The sequence below is a fragment of the Euleptes europaea genome, chromosome 1 (assembly GCF_029931775.1).
Source record: "Euleptes europaea isolate rEulEur1 chromosome 1, rEulEur1.hap1, whole genome shotgun sequence".
In the NCBI taxonomy this organism is placed as follows: Eukaryota; Metazoa; Chordata; class Lepidosauria; order Squamata; family Sphaerodactylidae; genus Euleptes; species Euleptes europaea.
In genome coordinates this window covers 14,260,593-14,275,147 of record NC_079312.1, presented here as the reverse complement: position 1 = coordinate 14,275,147, position 14,555 = coordinate 14,260,593, and the positions used below count along the sequence as shown (strand labels likewise).

Sequence of the window (14,555 nt, the reverse complement as noted above, 5' to 3'; positions counted from 1 at the left end):
TGCGTGAACAGAAGGATCCTTGGAAGGATCCTATTTGCATTTGGGGGCGGGGGGGGGGTCTTCCGGGGCACGGCAATGCATTATCTTTGAAACACCCCTGGGAGGGGGTGAGGGTGGCTCAGCGGATGGGCCGGAAGGCAGAACCCTGCAGAGAAGCCTCGGCCGCAAACTGCCCCGCTCAGCCCGGGCCCGTTTGCGAAAACGGTGCCTTTATTATTTCTCAGGGATTTTGGGGCCGGAAATGGGGGCGGGGGCGAAGAAGAATCGTGCAAGGGCTGGAAGAGCGCCTTGGAAGGGTCCCGTTTGCAATGGGGGGGGCGCTTCCGAGGCAAGATCCTGGCACAGAAGTGCGTTAACGCCGAAACTCCGTGGGGGTGGGGGGTGTCGTCCCCCCCCGGGTGGTTTCTTCCTTTATTATTCACTCTTCCTGTGGCCCCCATGAGAAGTCAGCAAAAAAAGCGACCAAGCTCAGTGGATGAGCCAGAAGGTAGAACCCGCCAGAAAAGCCTCGGCCACAATTTGCCCGGGGTGCAATTCAGCCCCTGCCCAGGGAGTTTCCTGCCTCCCACCCCCCCGCTGCTCTTGGGCCCGAGGCAATCTCCCAGTGCTAAACTGGTTAGATTATTAAGGGCTTACTTCTACCGTTCAGAGGGAGTGGATCGTTGATCCTGGTCTATTGGAAATAAAGCTTGACTCACACACACGCACAAAAAAGGCACAAGACGTTTGTCTTGGTAATAAACAAGATTTACTCTAAACTCAGGGTAAAGGGAAAATTCACTGGGAGCAAAACAAATAATCCTTCCTACATGCTAGGTTTCCTATGCTTGCCAGAAGCCTCTGGCAGGCGCTAAGCTTACTCACCAGTAGGCATTCTTAAAGGACAAGAAAGCCTCTCCATCCTAGCAGGCTGGCTTCCAAAAAGAGAAGAGCGCAACTGAACTACTTTCACTTCCAAACAAAGGATATCGAAAGCAGTTAAACGTTCAAATTGTCGTATACGTGACCACCAGGCACGATTGCAATGGCCACCATACTGACCACTTGGTCAGTTACAATATTAACCCTTAACTGTCTGACATGTAGCAAAGCTCGCTATCTAATACCCAACAAAACGGAAGGAAATGGAGTTTTTGTTAAGAATGATCCTGAGTCTGATTAAGGACTAAACAAAGTGAGTTTATTCAGCAACCACTAACTTGGCAAACGACTGAGAGACAGGCTTATTTCTAACTAGGGTCCATAACTAACAGGGCAATGTGCGGCCTGTGGCTCCTCTCTTTCACTGTGACAAGAAGGAAGAGGAGGGGTGCATTATGGGAACAAACAAGAACACAGGAAGAGAAGGGAGAAGGATCACAACCTTTCTATCTATCCAACTCTCACACTTGCTGCCCCCTGCTGATCTTCCTTTCTTTAATCAACCTTTGTGCACTAGACATTGTATTTCCAACATAAACATCCCCCCCCCCTTTTCGGTTGTTTCCCTTCCGGATCAGCGCAGGCATCCTCCCCCGCCTCTCCCATCTCTGGTTCTCAGCCAGCTCCCCCCAGGCAGGGTTACCAACCTCCAGGTGAGGCCTGGAGGTCTCCAGCAGTTACAGCTGTACCCAGCTGAGCTCTTTCCCCAGTCTCCATCACCAAATCTCCAGGAATTCCCTGACCCAGGATTGGTAACCCTGTTCCCAGACCTCAACCTGCCCAGGATTAAAACCCATACCAAGGGTATAAGTGCTGCAGACTACAGGAAGGGCCTTGTGTGATGGGATGTCCCTCCAAACTGGGAGTTTCCTGCGCCCAGAAAACTAGCCTCTCAGGAAGGCTAGGTCGGAATCCTTTTCCATGAGCTGTTACTTTTCCACAGCCAATAAAATTATTTGTGTGGAGGCACGTGCCAGCATATGAGGCCCTCCCAACCCTCAGCCTGCCTGCATTTTTAAGCCAACCTGTGTTCCTCACCTAAGTTTTTCCCTTCTCAGTTTCTCTGGCAGAACTTGAACTATTTGTCAATAATCTATTGCTATGTAACTTTTTTCATGTGGATTGTTGTTTGTATTTTATATAAACGACGGTTTAAAATTGTGTTTTATACACGTGCTGGTATATGACCGTAACAACAATAAATAAATGAAAATGATCTATTGCTAACAGTCCAGTCCAATCAACCGTTTATAGAAAACATTATATATAATTTGCTGATTTTATAATTTTTTATATATCCCAAAAATGTTTCTGTTCCCAAAAATCAAAGAGAGATTTCCAGTGATTGGCAAAGATATTTATTTATATTATCAATAGTCGGCCTTTCTCACAGGGACTCAAGGCAGATTACACAGAGTGAGTCAGTACAATCAACTAAATGGGACATTCAATAAACACTGTACTAGGGTTGTAGAAGTCTGGAAGCACCAGAAAGAAGTGAAACATAGCATAACTATGAACGTGACACATTGAGCGGTACAGAAATTCCATTATAGGATCCTGCTTACAGTATGCTATACACAACAGTATAGACCTCAGGCCCTAATAATTTATCAAAGTAAGTTTGTGAACCATTTGGTTCCATTCAACCCAGTGAGCTCCCGTGGCAGAGTGTGGATTTGAACCCGGGTCTCTCAGGTCCCAGTCCAATACACTAACCACCACACTGGCTCTCAGTCATGTACAAACTCTGTTTCTGTGAGACCAAATCACTTCACACGTGTTAAGAATTAGAGTAAATAAAAGGTAGCGCCAACATAGCAGATTTGAAGCTATAATGGAGGGTGGGAATCCTATGTTTGATCCATTACACAGGCAATTTTGGTCGTATTTATAAAGCACGCAAATAAAGATAGTATTGTAGGTAGGGGAACATTCCATCCATGTCAGCTTGCAATTAATTCCATGCAGATTTTAAGCAAATGGGACACTAGAGATGTCCGAGAAGACACCATTTTCTGAAGCCGTATTGCTTGGAATATTGTTCCAAAATGGCATCCCTCTGATTTTTGCAGATTGTGTGACTCGTATGACTCATGGGATACTCTTCAGAGTCTGAAAAGACCCATTTAATTTTTATTGCAGTAATTTGATGTATTCTATAATTGTTTTCCCCAGATTACCCGCACATGGGATTCTGCTTTCTTGTGTGAATACTCTGGCATAGTTAGAGAAGATGAACGGGGGAAATCCTTCTGCAGGGCCCCCGAAGTCTTTTCTGGAGGTGGCCGTGTTCTTCACACAAGAGGAATGGGCTGTGCTGGATCCGGCCCAAAGAGCTCTGTACTGGGAAGTCATGCAGGAGAATTACGAGACTGCAGCCTCTCTGGGTAAGGATCTTGGCCCTTTTATCCTGAATACGGTAATGTCTAACGAATCCAGGTCACCACTAATGAGGCATCTTGTCAGCTGGGTTTTGAGGGTTGTGACTTACAGGCTGGAAGTTGTGAGGGGGGGAGAGGGCTTAGTTTACCAGGCGTGTGACTTAGAGACCTGTGGAGATATCAGATCTTTGCTGAAGTTTCCCTCATTAGGGAACCAAGCAGGCAATTAAGAACACCTTCCTGGGGCAAGCCACACTAAGTAGATTTGCACTGGATTCTCATTTTTAGGACTGCACTGAAAGTAAGGTTTGCGGGGTCTAGCAGGTTACTGAGTTGCAGCGGGGTGCTATTTTTATGTGTTGAACCCCTGTCTGAGAGAAAGTGTTCTTAGCAATGTATTGTTGAAGATCTTTTCTGATGAAACAACGTGTCTGGTATTTGCTTCCTAATAATGCTTGCATTGTGTTTCCATCAAGCTGGAAACAAAGTTCTTGTTATTAGTTTGAATACCCTTCTCCCCCAAAAAAGAATCTGGTGTATTCTTGACACTATAAATATTCTCAGAAAGTCTAAATCCCTTCATGGTGTTTTCTGTTCCCCCGGAAGGACTTTGGGTTCCTGGACCATTCCTTAATTCACAGTGCCAGCCAAGAGAAGTGCGGTTCTTACAGAGCTACGAGGAACCGGGCAGGTGTACAGGTAAGGGGGAGAAAGCAATACAGAGCCAGCATGGTATAGTGGTTAAGAGTGGCGGTTTGGAGTGGTAGAGTTTGATCTGGAGAATCGGGTTTGATTCCCCACTCCTCCACATGAGCGGCGGAGGCTAATCTAGTGAACTGGATTTGTTTCCCTTCTCCTACACATGAAGCCAGCTGGGTGACCTTGGGCTAGTCACAGTTCTCCTAGAGCTGTGGGGAGGGGAAGGTGATTGTCCACCGGTTTGATTCTCCCTTAAGTGGCAGAGAAAATCGGCATATAAAACCAACTCTTCTTCTTCTTCTTCTAAAAGGGGAGTTCTAGTTTATTTTGAAGGATTTTCTCCCCTGTGGGCCCGCCACATATTCCCATTTTGTCTAATCAAAGAAATAATCCATATAAAAGGGGTCCTGTTTCCATTGTAGCACTTCTCCTGGGTGGAAACCCCCCCCCCCAAGAGTAGCCAACCGAGGGCCAAACTAGACATGAGAGCAAATGTGCAACTGCCACCACAGGTCTGGGTCCTTCTTCCTTGGATGATCGCATCCCATTTGGATGATCTTAGCATATTTTCACCCATGACAAATCTATCCTGTTTGTGGGGTTTGTCTCTTGTGGCAAACGAGGGGATTTTAGAATATGGAGGAGCTCCTACAGAGGCAAGAAATGGCTGACATCTCCTTCACTGTCCCAAAGGGACAAAAAAATCCTCAAATGCAGGAACATGAAAACACCATGGTTGTGCTGCCACAGAGTGCTAGGAGAAAAAGGCCTGTCCAGTGCTGAGAAGCAGTTCCTCTTTGTTCTGCCCCTCTAGTCCCCTCAGTCCTCCCACTTCCTGTCCTGTTTCCTTCCTTGTAGTAAGAGATTAATGAGACTTTTCCACAGCTCCTGATCCACAGCATGGTGTAGTGGTTAAGAGCAGTGGTTTGGAGCGGTGGACTCTGATCTGGAGAACCGGGTTTGATTCCCTACTCCACCACTTGAGCGGCAGACTCTAATCTGGAGAACTGGATCTGTTTCCCCGCTTCTCTACATGAAGCCTGCTGGGTGACCTTGGGCTAGTCACACCCTCTCAGCCCCACCTACCTCACAGGGTGAGCTAAGAGGTCTATCTTTCCTGGAGCTCTTATTTGATTTTTCTCTCGCTGTTCCAATAGGAGAGACGTCAGAGGCTGAGAGACAGGGGCAACCAGAAGGGTTGTCTGAAGAAAGACAGGAGGCTCTGGAGGCGGAAACTTGGAATCGAGGTGAACCTCAGAGGCAGCTGAAAAGAAAAAGGGAAGCAAAACAGAAGCAGAGGAAGGTATTGGTTGCCTGTCAATGGAGAAACTTGCATGAGATCCCAGCGCAAAGCAAAGTACAAAAAGAAAAAGGAAGGAATAATTGCCTTGTAAATGGAGAAAGGTTCAGCTACGCATCCAAAGACCAGAAGTTCAAATCAGGCAAGAAAACATATGTCTGCTTGGAGTGTGGGAAGAGCTTCTTTTGTAAGAGCAAATATACTGTGCATCAGAGGACTCACACAGGGGAGAAGCCATATAAATGCTCAGAGTGTGGGAAGAGCTTCAGACGGAGGTACCACCTTACTTCACATCAACGTGTTCACACTGGGGAGAAGCCATACCAATGCTCAGATTGTAGCATGAGCTTTTCTCATAAATCAGGCCTTAATTCTCATAAGAGGAGGAAGCACACAGGAGAGAAGCCATATAAATTCTCAGAGTGTGGGAAGAGCCTTAGTGAGAAGGACAACCTTACTTCGCATCAACGTGTTCATACTGGGGAGAAGCCATATGAATGCTTCGCGTGTGGGAAGAGCTTCAGTCAGAGCACAACCCTTACATCACATCTCCTGCTTCACACAGGGGAGAAACCATATCAGTGCTCAGAATGTGGGAAGAGCTTCAGACGGAGAGACCACCTTACTTCACATCAACGTGTTCACACTGGGGAGAAGCCATACAAATGCTCAGATTGTAGCAAGAGCTTTTCTCATAAATCAGGCCTTAATTCTCATAAGAGGAGGAAGCACACAGGAGAGAAGCCATTCACATCACATCTCCTGCTTCACACAGGGGAGAAACCATATCAGTGCTCAGAATGTGGGAGGAGCTTTAGACAGAAGGACAACCTTACTTCGCATCAACGGGTTCATACTGGGGAGAAGCCATATAAATGCTTTGAGTGTGGGAAGAGCTTCAGTCAGAGCACAACCCTTACATCACATCTCCCGTTTCACACAGGTGAGAAACCATATCAGTGCTCAGAATGTGGGAAGAGCTTCAGACGGAGGTACCACCTTGCTTCACATCAACGTGTTCACACTGGCGAGAAGCCATACAAATGCTCAGATTGTAGCAAGAGCTTTTCTCATAAATTAAGCCTTAACTCTCATAAGAGGAGGAAGCACACAGGAGAGAAGCCATATAAATTCTCAGAGTGTGGGAAGAGCCTTAGTGAGAAGGACAACCTTACTTCGCATCAACGTGTTCATACTGGGGAGAAGCCATATGAATGCTTCGCGTGTGGGAAGAGCTTCAGTCAGAGCACAACCCTTACATCACATCTCCTGCTTCACACAGGGGAGAAACCATATCAGTGCTCAGAATGTGGGAAGAGCTTCAGACGGAGAGACCACCTTACTTCACATCAACGTGTTCACACTGGGGAGAAGCCATACAAATGCTCAGATTGTAGCAAGAGCTTTTCTCATAAATCAGGCCTTACTTCTCATAAACAAAAGCACACAGGAGAGAAGCCATATAAATTCTCAGAGTGTGGGAAGAGCCTTAGTCAGAAGGACAACCTTACTTCGCATCAACGTGTTCATACTGGGGAGAAGCCATATGAATGCTTCGCGTGTGGGAAGAGCTTCAGTCAGAGCACAACCCTTACATCACATCTCCTGCTTCACACAGGGGAGAAACCATATCAGTGCTCAGAATGTGGGAAGAGCTTCAGACGGAGAGACCACCTTACTTCACATCAACGTGTTCACACTGGGGAGAAGCCATACAAATGCTCAGATTGTAGCAAGAGCTTTTCTCATAAATCAGGCCTTAATTCTCATAAGAGGAGGAAGCACACAGGAGAGAAGCCATTCACATCACATCTCCTGCTTCATACAGGGGAGAAACCATATCAGTGCTCAGAATGTGGGAGGAGCTTTAGACAGAAGGACAACCTTACTTCGCATCAACGCGTTCATACTGGGGAGAAGCCATATAAATGCTTTGAGTGTGGGAAGAGCTTCAGTCAGAGCACAACCCTTACATCACATCTCCCGTTTCACACAGGTGAGAAACCATATCAGTGCTCAGAATGTGGGAAGAGCTTCAGACGGAGGTACCACCTTGCTTCACATCAACGTGTTCACACTGGCGAGAAGCCATACAAATGCTCAGATTGTAGCAAGAGCTTTTCTCATAAATTAAGCCTTAATTCTCATAAGAGGAAGCATACAGGAGAGAACCCGTAAAATGTTAGAGGTGTGGTAGAAGTTTGAGTTGAGTGAATAACTGCATATCCATCTAGCTATCTTTCATGACTAAATAAAAAGATATATCAGTTATATCACAGACATATTAATTTTAATGTGTTGATATTTTAGTGTTGAATTGTTCTGATGTTTGCTGACTTCTCATAAACGAAAGCACACAGGAGAGAAGCCATACACATTCTCAGAGTGTGGGAAGAGCCTTAGTCAGAAGGACAAACTTACTTTGCATCAATGCGTTCATACGGGGGAGAAGCCATATAAATGCTTTGAGTGTGGGAAGAGCTTCAGTCACAGCACAACCCTTAGATCACATCTCCCGTCTCACACAGGTGAGAAACCATATCAGTGCTCAGAATGTGGGAAGAGCTTCAGACAGAGATACCACCTTACTTCACATCAACGTGTTCACACGGGAGAAGCCATACAAATGCTCAGATTGTAGCATGAGCTTTTCTCATAAATTTAGCCTTAATTATCATAAGAGAAAGCACACAGGAGAGAACCCATAAAATGTTTGGAGTGTGGTCAAAGTTTCCATTCCAGCACAAGGTTTAATCGTCATTGGATGATTCACAGTAGGTGGGAAAATTCGCATCGAAGGGGTCACACAGCAGAGAAGCCATCTAAATGCTGAGATTGAAGCATGGCTTTTCTCATACATCTGGTGTACTTAGGAGGATTCATGCAAAGAAATTACATAACTGCCTGTGTTTTTTCTCATCAGTGAATAACTGCATAAAGCGGAAGATTTTTTATCCATCTAGCTATCTTTCATGACTAAATAAAAAGTTATATCACAGAGATATTACTTTTAATGTGTTGATATTTTAGTGTTGAATTGTTTTGATGTTTGCTGACGGCCATATTTGGATGGAAAGGCAGCACAGAAATGTTATAAGCAAAAATATGAAAAATATATTGAGAATCAAAAGTAATGTTTGTCAAAGAAGTTAATAGTTGAAATAAAATGTTTGGAAAATAATTCATAGAACTCAGTAACTGAAATGTAGTTTTAAGTAGGCTCCACATATATTGAAATATTATGATTGTTTATTTTTTAATGTTTGTGTTTGCTTGTGAGAAAAATATTTTTTTAAAAAAAAAGTCAAGGAGGGAGCAAATTTTTATGCACATCTGCAAAAGCACTCAGATCTCCAAACTGCAGCTTTAACGGGCAAGATGCTGATGTAATTATCCTCCCATGCAAGACCCGACTCTCCTGTTTCTGAGTGAGTCGGACAAGTGAGAATGGCCAGCTGCCTGAAAGGGTCAGACACAGAGGAGTGGGGCATACAGAGACACAGCAACCAGGTCCCTCTTATACTGGTCAAGGATAATTCAGTCAAACCTGCAGTGATGGCCAAGCTTACTCACCTGCTGAACAATCGAAGAAATCCAAAGAAATTGGAAATTGTATTATGACGATGCAGAATTGTCATCTTTAATACTGCTAGGCAAATAAAAGAAGCAAGATAATATAGAACTCACGGTAGAATAGATTTGTTTCAGATGAGATCTATAATGTTTTAACAGTTATGATTATATAGTACATATAGAATAGAATAAATTTTAAAACAAGTTAAATATTTACACCAAGTGTCTTTCACATGGAAATGTATAACATGGGAAGCTGCCTGATGCGAGTTTTATTGTCCTCCCCACCCCCCGCCAGTGTATCCCACCAGCTGCCAGAGCTCCGCTGGCCACCCTGGGTCGAATCCTTGGCCTTCGTGTGATTCAGGATGCTGGACTGAGCTCAGCCCTGGTAGGCGGCACATCACACTTTTGGCCATTGAGATGCAAGCTTCCTTATGTCCCTGGGTGGGTTTGGCGACCTCTTTCTATGACCATGCAGAAAACCAACACTCCCCTTTCCTTGGAAACCGAAACGAAAGAGCATCTCTTCCCCAAAGCAGAGCTGATCTGCCTCGGTCCAGACAGCGGCCATTTTGTGCCTGTCCCTTCCCCCCTCGGTACCCATTTTGGAGTGCCATTCTCTATCCACGACACAGATTTGATGGCTCAGTGAACCGACTCAGTAGAAGGCAACTTCACGTAAGCTCTTCGATGCACAGCTACATCTGAGATCAGTCCTTTTCGGTCATTATGTTTTCCCACACCTATGGGGAGAACAAGAGTCTTGTGGCGCAGAGTGGTAAGCTGCAGTACTGCAGTCCAAGCTCTGCTCACAACCCGAGTTCGATCCCAACGGAAGTTGGTTTCAGGTAGCCGGCTCGAGGTTGACTCAGCCTCCCATCCCTCCGAGGTCGGTAAAATGAGTTCCCAAAGTCTGCCTAGAAAACGTCGCGATTTGACATCACCCCATGGGTCAGGAATGACCTGGTATTCGCACAGTGGACCTTTACCTTTTATGGGGAGAACATGCTACATGCAATCGTCACGATGTGCCCAGTCGCAACTTTGTCATTCACTCCTACACACGAAGCCAGCTGGGTGACCTTGGGCTAGTCACACTCTCAGCCCCACCTACCTGACAGGGTATCTGTTGTGGGGTGGGGAAGGAAAGGAGATTGTAAGCCCGTTTGACCACCTTCCTTAGGTGGTCGAGAAAGTCGGCGTATTAAAACCAACTCTTCTTTGCATGTTCTGAGGAGAAAATCAACACGTTGCCTCTTTGAAAATGGTGAACACATATATCAGGAAGAACACATGTAGTGTGGTCTTCCCATGCCTGTAGTAAAACTTACCTTTCTGCTGTCAGGGCCAAACTACACATTTGGGTTTTTAATGATTTGGGGCTGCAGAACCACGTGCACAGAATGCTCCATGTGGATCAGCAAAAGGGGGGAAAGTATCCCCCCCCCCGTACTGTTTCTGAGCAAGAAAAGAGCTTGGGGTCAGGGCAGGAGCCTCCCCGCCCCAGCACCATTCCAACTAGGGTTGCCTACCTCCAGGTACTAACTGGAGATCTGCTATTACAACTGATCTTCAGCCAATAGAGATCAGATCTCCTGGAGAAAATGGCCGCTTTGGCAATTGGACTCTATGGCATTGAAGTCCCTCCCCAAACCCAGCACCTCCTAGGGCCCTTACTGTGAGCAGACAAATGATTTCTGTTTTCACTGGGCTGTCCGATGTTCACAGCAGTTCATGTGTTCAACTGCGTTCCCCGTTTCTCTCCTGGTGACGGCTACTTCAGATAAAGTTTGATTGTCCAAAGAACTTCTCCCAAACCGAATGCAACAGCCTGATCTCCCCTCTGCCTTAAACTGGGATTTGGGGGTTCTCTTTTTTCCCCCACCCTGCTCCTTTTAGCCCCTGTGTACCTGCACCCTTTCCTGCACCCAGAGACCTTTCAAATATAAATAAAGTGGAAGTATACAAAAATAAACATTCTTTTCCATCCTACTGTAAGTTTTGTTTCATTACGAAAAAATTTATTTGATGTGTTGTGCCTAGAAAAAACGTTACCCCAGGTAGATCTGATCAAGGATAACGCACTGGAGATCAGGAATTACTTTTTACAGCTTATGCTATTTAATCGTACCAGTTTAACAGTACAAGCTGGGTTCAAATTTCTCCAGCCGAGACCAAGAGAGTCACACTGCAGAAAGAATCACCTTTTCATTGTGAATTGATCAATCTTTATAGACTTCTAACAAAAAGGATACATTTTCTAATTTTCCCATGGTGTCATTCTTAACAAGCGGTTTCTGTACTAAGCAAAGTCTTTTGCTGAGACGCAAAGGTCCCTTTAATGAGATAACAAACTAGCGAAGCCCAAGGAAGCCGGCAGTGTTCGGAATGTTGCAGACTGAGGAATGTATGTGAGTGCTTTTATGCAACTGAATAGAAAGCAAGAAAAGAGAGGAAGGGGGTGGTGGTTGCTGACATGCATTTATCTATACGGGTGTCATGTCTAAAAGGAGGATTCCTGCACCTGTTTATGTACACGGGCAGTTTATAGTGCCACAGGTAAAATACCTTTATTTGGGGCACTTCATTGGCTTATTACTGTTTGTATTTTGAATTGCATACATATGGAGGCACCACAACCTGTTAAGTGTTTAGGGCCTCTAACGGTCTTAATCCGGCCCTGGGTGCAGCGTTTCCCGTCTCTGCAGGGAAGCGGCACCCATTTAATTTCTGCCATGCAAAACACAGAGCACAGCCTGGTATGCAGCGCTGGGGTTTCTGAAAAGGGAAGTGTTGAAACCAAGCCTACGGAGCAGGAGTTGGGCAAGAGAGTGAAGGGGTCTCTCAAGCCCAAAACAAAAGGGAATTGTTTTTAGACAGCATCCACGCTGGCTCTGTCCTTCGCAGGATTGGGAGAACCGCAGCTGTGGGCCTTTTCAGCGTGATCAGGATCTGCACAAATCACTCAACCGCCTTCACCAGGGCCGGATTTAGGTTTGATGAGGCCCTAAGCTATTGAAGGTAATGGGGCCCTTTATATGTCCAGATGTCCTTTGTCAACAACAAATTGTCGCTGTTTTTTGTGTTGAATATATGCTAAATGGTAATTTATGGACCTAATAGGTATCTAAAGCCATTTGCACATAACAAAATATGTATTTTATCAAAGTAATTGTTGAGCTGAAATACAATTAAGAAGAAGTATACTTGAAAAGAGGTGGGGCCCATTACTTATTTTATTTGTTTTTTATCTTATATTTTGGAAATGTACATCCAGTTTTTTTTCCCTTCTACATTTTTTTGGGGGGGAGCCAAGAGAGTGGGGCCCTAAGCTATAGCTTGTTTAGCTTATACGTAAATCTAGCACTGAGCCCTTCATTCATACACAATGGATTTCCATCCCCCTTTCCCCGTTCTCCCGTTCCACCATACTCACACGGGTATCACGAAGCCTGGATATGATGCTTCCTGGCGTTGGTGGGTCCAACCTACTTTCAGGCAGCGTTCGGGTAGCTTTTCCTCCGGCTCTGCCTCCTGGAGGAAAGACCGAGTCCCCGCAACCAAGAAGGTCGGGGTGCGCACTGGGATCAGGTTTTTCCAGGGTGCTGCTGCCTGAAAGCTGGGAGCTCCAACTCGAGCCCCTCTCCCAAAACTGGCTTTTGGGACTCAGCCCTCAGGCTTGAGGTCCCTGTTCGGGGCACCAATGTTGTGAACCCCAAGTCTCCGAGCATTCAGTTAAGACAATGAGGGAGGAGGCTGGATTGGAGTCAGCTCGTTTATTTGATCAAAGAATCGCAGCTGGGTGAAACAGAATCAAGACCAAACAGAGTCGAGAAACTGCCCACCCAGGGCGGGGTACAGGCAAGCAGCTTTATAGACTTTTCGCATTCCTTTTCCATAAAGATACAATTCTGAACATGCGACCCCCCCAGACATCATTACTTAATTACCTTCTATTGCGCCTGTGCGCCTTTTGATACATTTATGAATGAAAGCTATCTCTTTGACAGTTCACAGTGTTCCGGAGGGGAGGAAAGGAGAGGGGGAGAGCCAGAGTGATCAGCCTTGCAAAAAGTCAGCGGTTTTGGAGCCAATGCATGTGTGTACTGCTTTGAGGCACATAGACAGAAGTAAGGGGGGGTTGACACTTGCGTGTCTTCTTTACTCTCGTGTCCATGTGAACAGTGCCGGTATGATTTTGTCAGGCACAACAGGGGATGAAACAGATTCATGGCGGTGGCCAGGTCCATTAGAGGCTAAGTAGACCCTCCATGTTCAGAGGCAGTTTACCCCAAATACTGGGGGCAACTCTGTGGAGGCCGATGTTGCTTTCATCCCCCGTGGGGGGCTTTCCAGATGCACAGGGCTGAGGCCACTGTGGAAAACAGGGATGTTGAATGTGGCAAACCTTTGGTTTGATCCAGTGAAGCAATGCTATTTTTCTGAAAGGCAAAGGGCATGTAGTTACCCTAGCCCAGTGGTGGTGCACCTATGGCACATGTGCCAGAGGGGGCACTCAGAGCCCTCTCTATGGGCACGCGCACCGTCGCCCCAGCACAGAGTTCGCCTGAGTTCATTACTAGAAAGCCAGAGGGACGCGGGGCCGGGCTGCTCCCCTCCCCCTCTCCACGCGCATCTGAGGGCATTTTTCACATCACCTGCCGCTCTGCCCAGCAGCCCAATGGGAGCGCTTCCTCCCTCCCGTCACATGCGGCAGGGCGGCTCACATACCAGGCAGCTCACATGTGGCGTAAGGGTGCGGCGCGGATGGCAACCTGTTGAGTCTGTGGCGAAGGTGATTCCCGTGGTGGGGTTGGAGAGGAGCTAGGTTGGAGGGGAGCAGAGCGCTCGGGCCACAGCGCAGGCTTTGCGGCGCCTCCCACATTTCAGTGAAATCCCCTACTAAAAGAGGAACACCCACTTACCCAGCATGTAATTAACCTGTGGAACTCCTTGCCACAGGATGTGGTGATGGCATCTAGCCTAGATGCCTTTAAGAAGGGATTGGACAAATGTTTGGAGGAAAAGTCCATCACGGGTTACTAGCCCTGATGGGTATGTGCTACCTCCTTATTATTCAGGTTAAATTGCCGCGTTGGCACTTTGAATCAATAAGTGGGTTTTGGGTTGCAGTTTGGGCACTCGGTCTCTAAAAGGTTCACCATCACTGCCCTAGCCTCATTTTAAAAAGAGAATTCAGTCTCCCCCCTCACTTTTTCTGGGTCTTTAAGTCTGCTCCTAAATTCTCAGGCACGTGGAGAGAAAGACCAGCCACGTGACAATTCCCGGAACCTGAGAAATCAGGAAGGAGCCTGAAAAGAGCCGGCAGCTGGTGGTGGTGGGGGAGGCCTTCCGGGGCACATCCAGAAATCGCGCCTTGGAAGGATCCTATTTGCATTGGGGGGGGGCCTTCCGGGGCACAGAAATGCATTATCTTTGAAACACCGATCCACGCCGGGTGGTTTCTTCCTTTATTATTCACTCTTCCTGTGGCCCCCATGAAAAAGTCAGCAAAAAAGCGGCCGGCCTCAGCAGATGGGCCAGAAGGCAATTCAGCCCCTGCCCAGGGAGTTTCCTGCCTCTCCCCTCCCCCGTCCTTGGGCCAGAGGGAATCTCCCAGTGCTAAACATCCCCCCCCCTTTCGGTTGTTTTCCCTTCCACTTCGCAGGTGTTAA

General features: G+C 46.6%; 1 protein-coding gene across 1 annotated transcript; it reads left to right on the top strand.

The window, feature by feature from the left end:
- Positions 1–3,157: 3,157 nt before the first annotated feature.
- On the top strand, positions 3,158–14,555 carry LOC130493728 (zinc finger protein 189-like). The gene is made up of 6 exons (XM_056867399.1): positions 3,158–3,343; positions 3,912–4,004; positions 5,686–6,296; positions 6,552–6,820; positions 7,115–7,349; positions 14,549–14,555. Exons 1-6 carry the CDS (start codon positions 3,158–3,160, stop codon positions 14,553–14,555), a joined length of 1,401 nt encoding a protein of 466 aa, XP_056723377.1.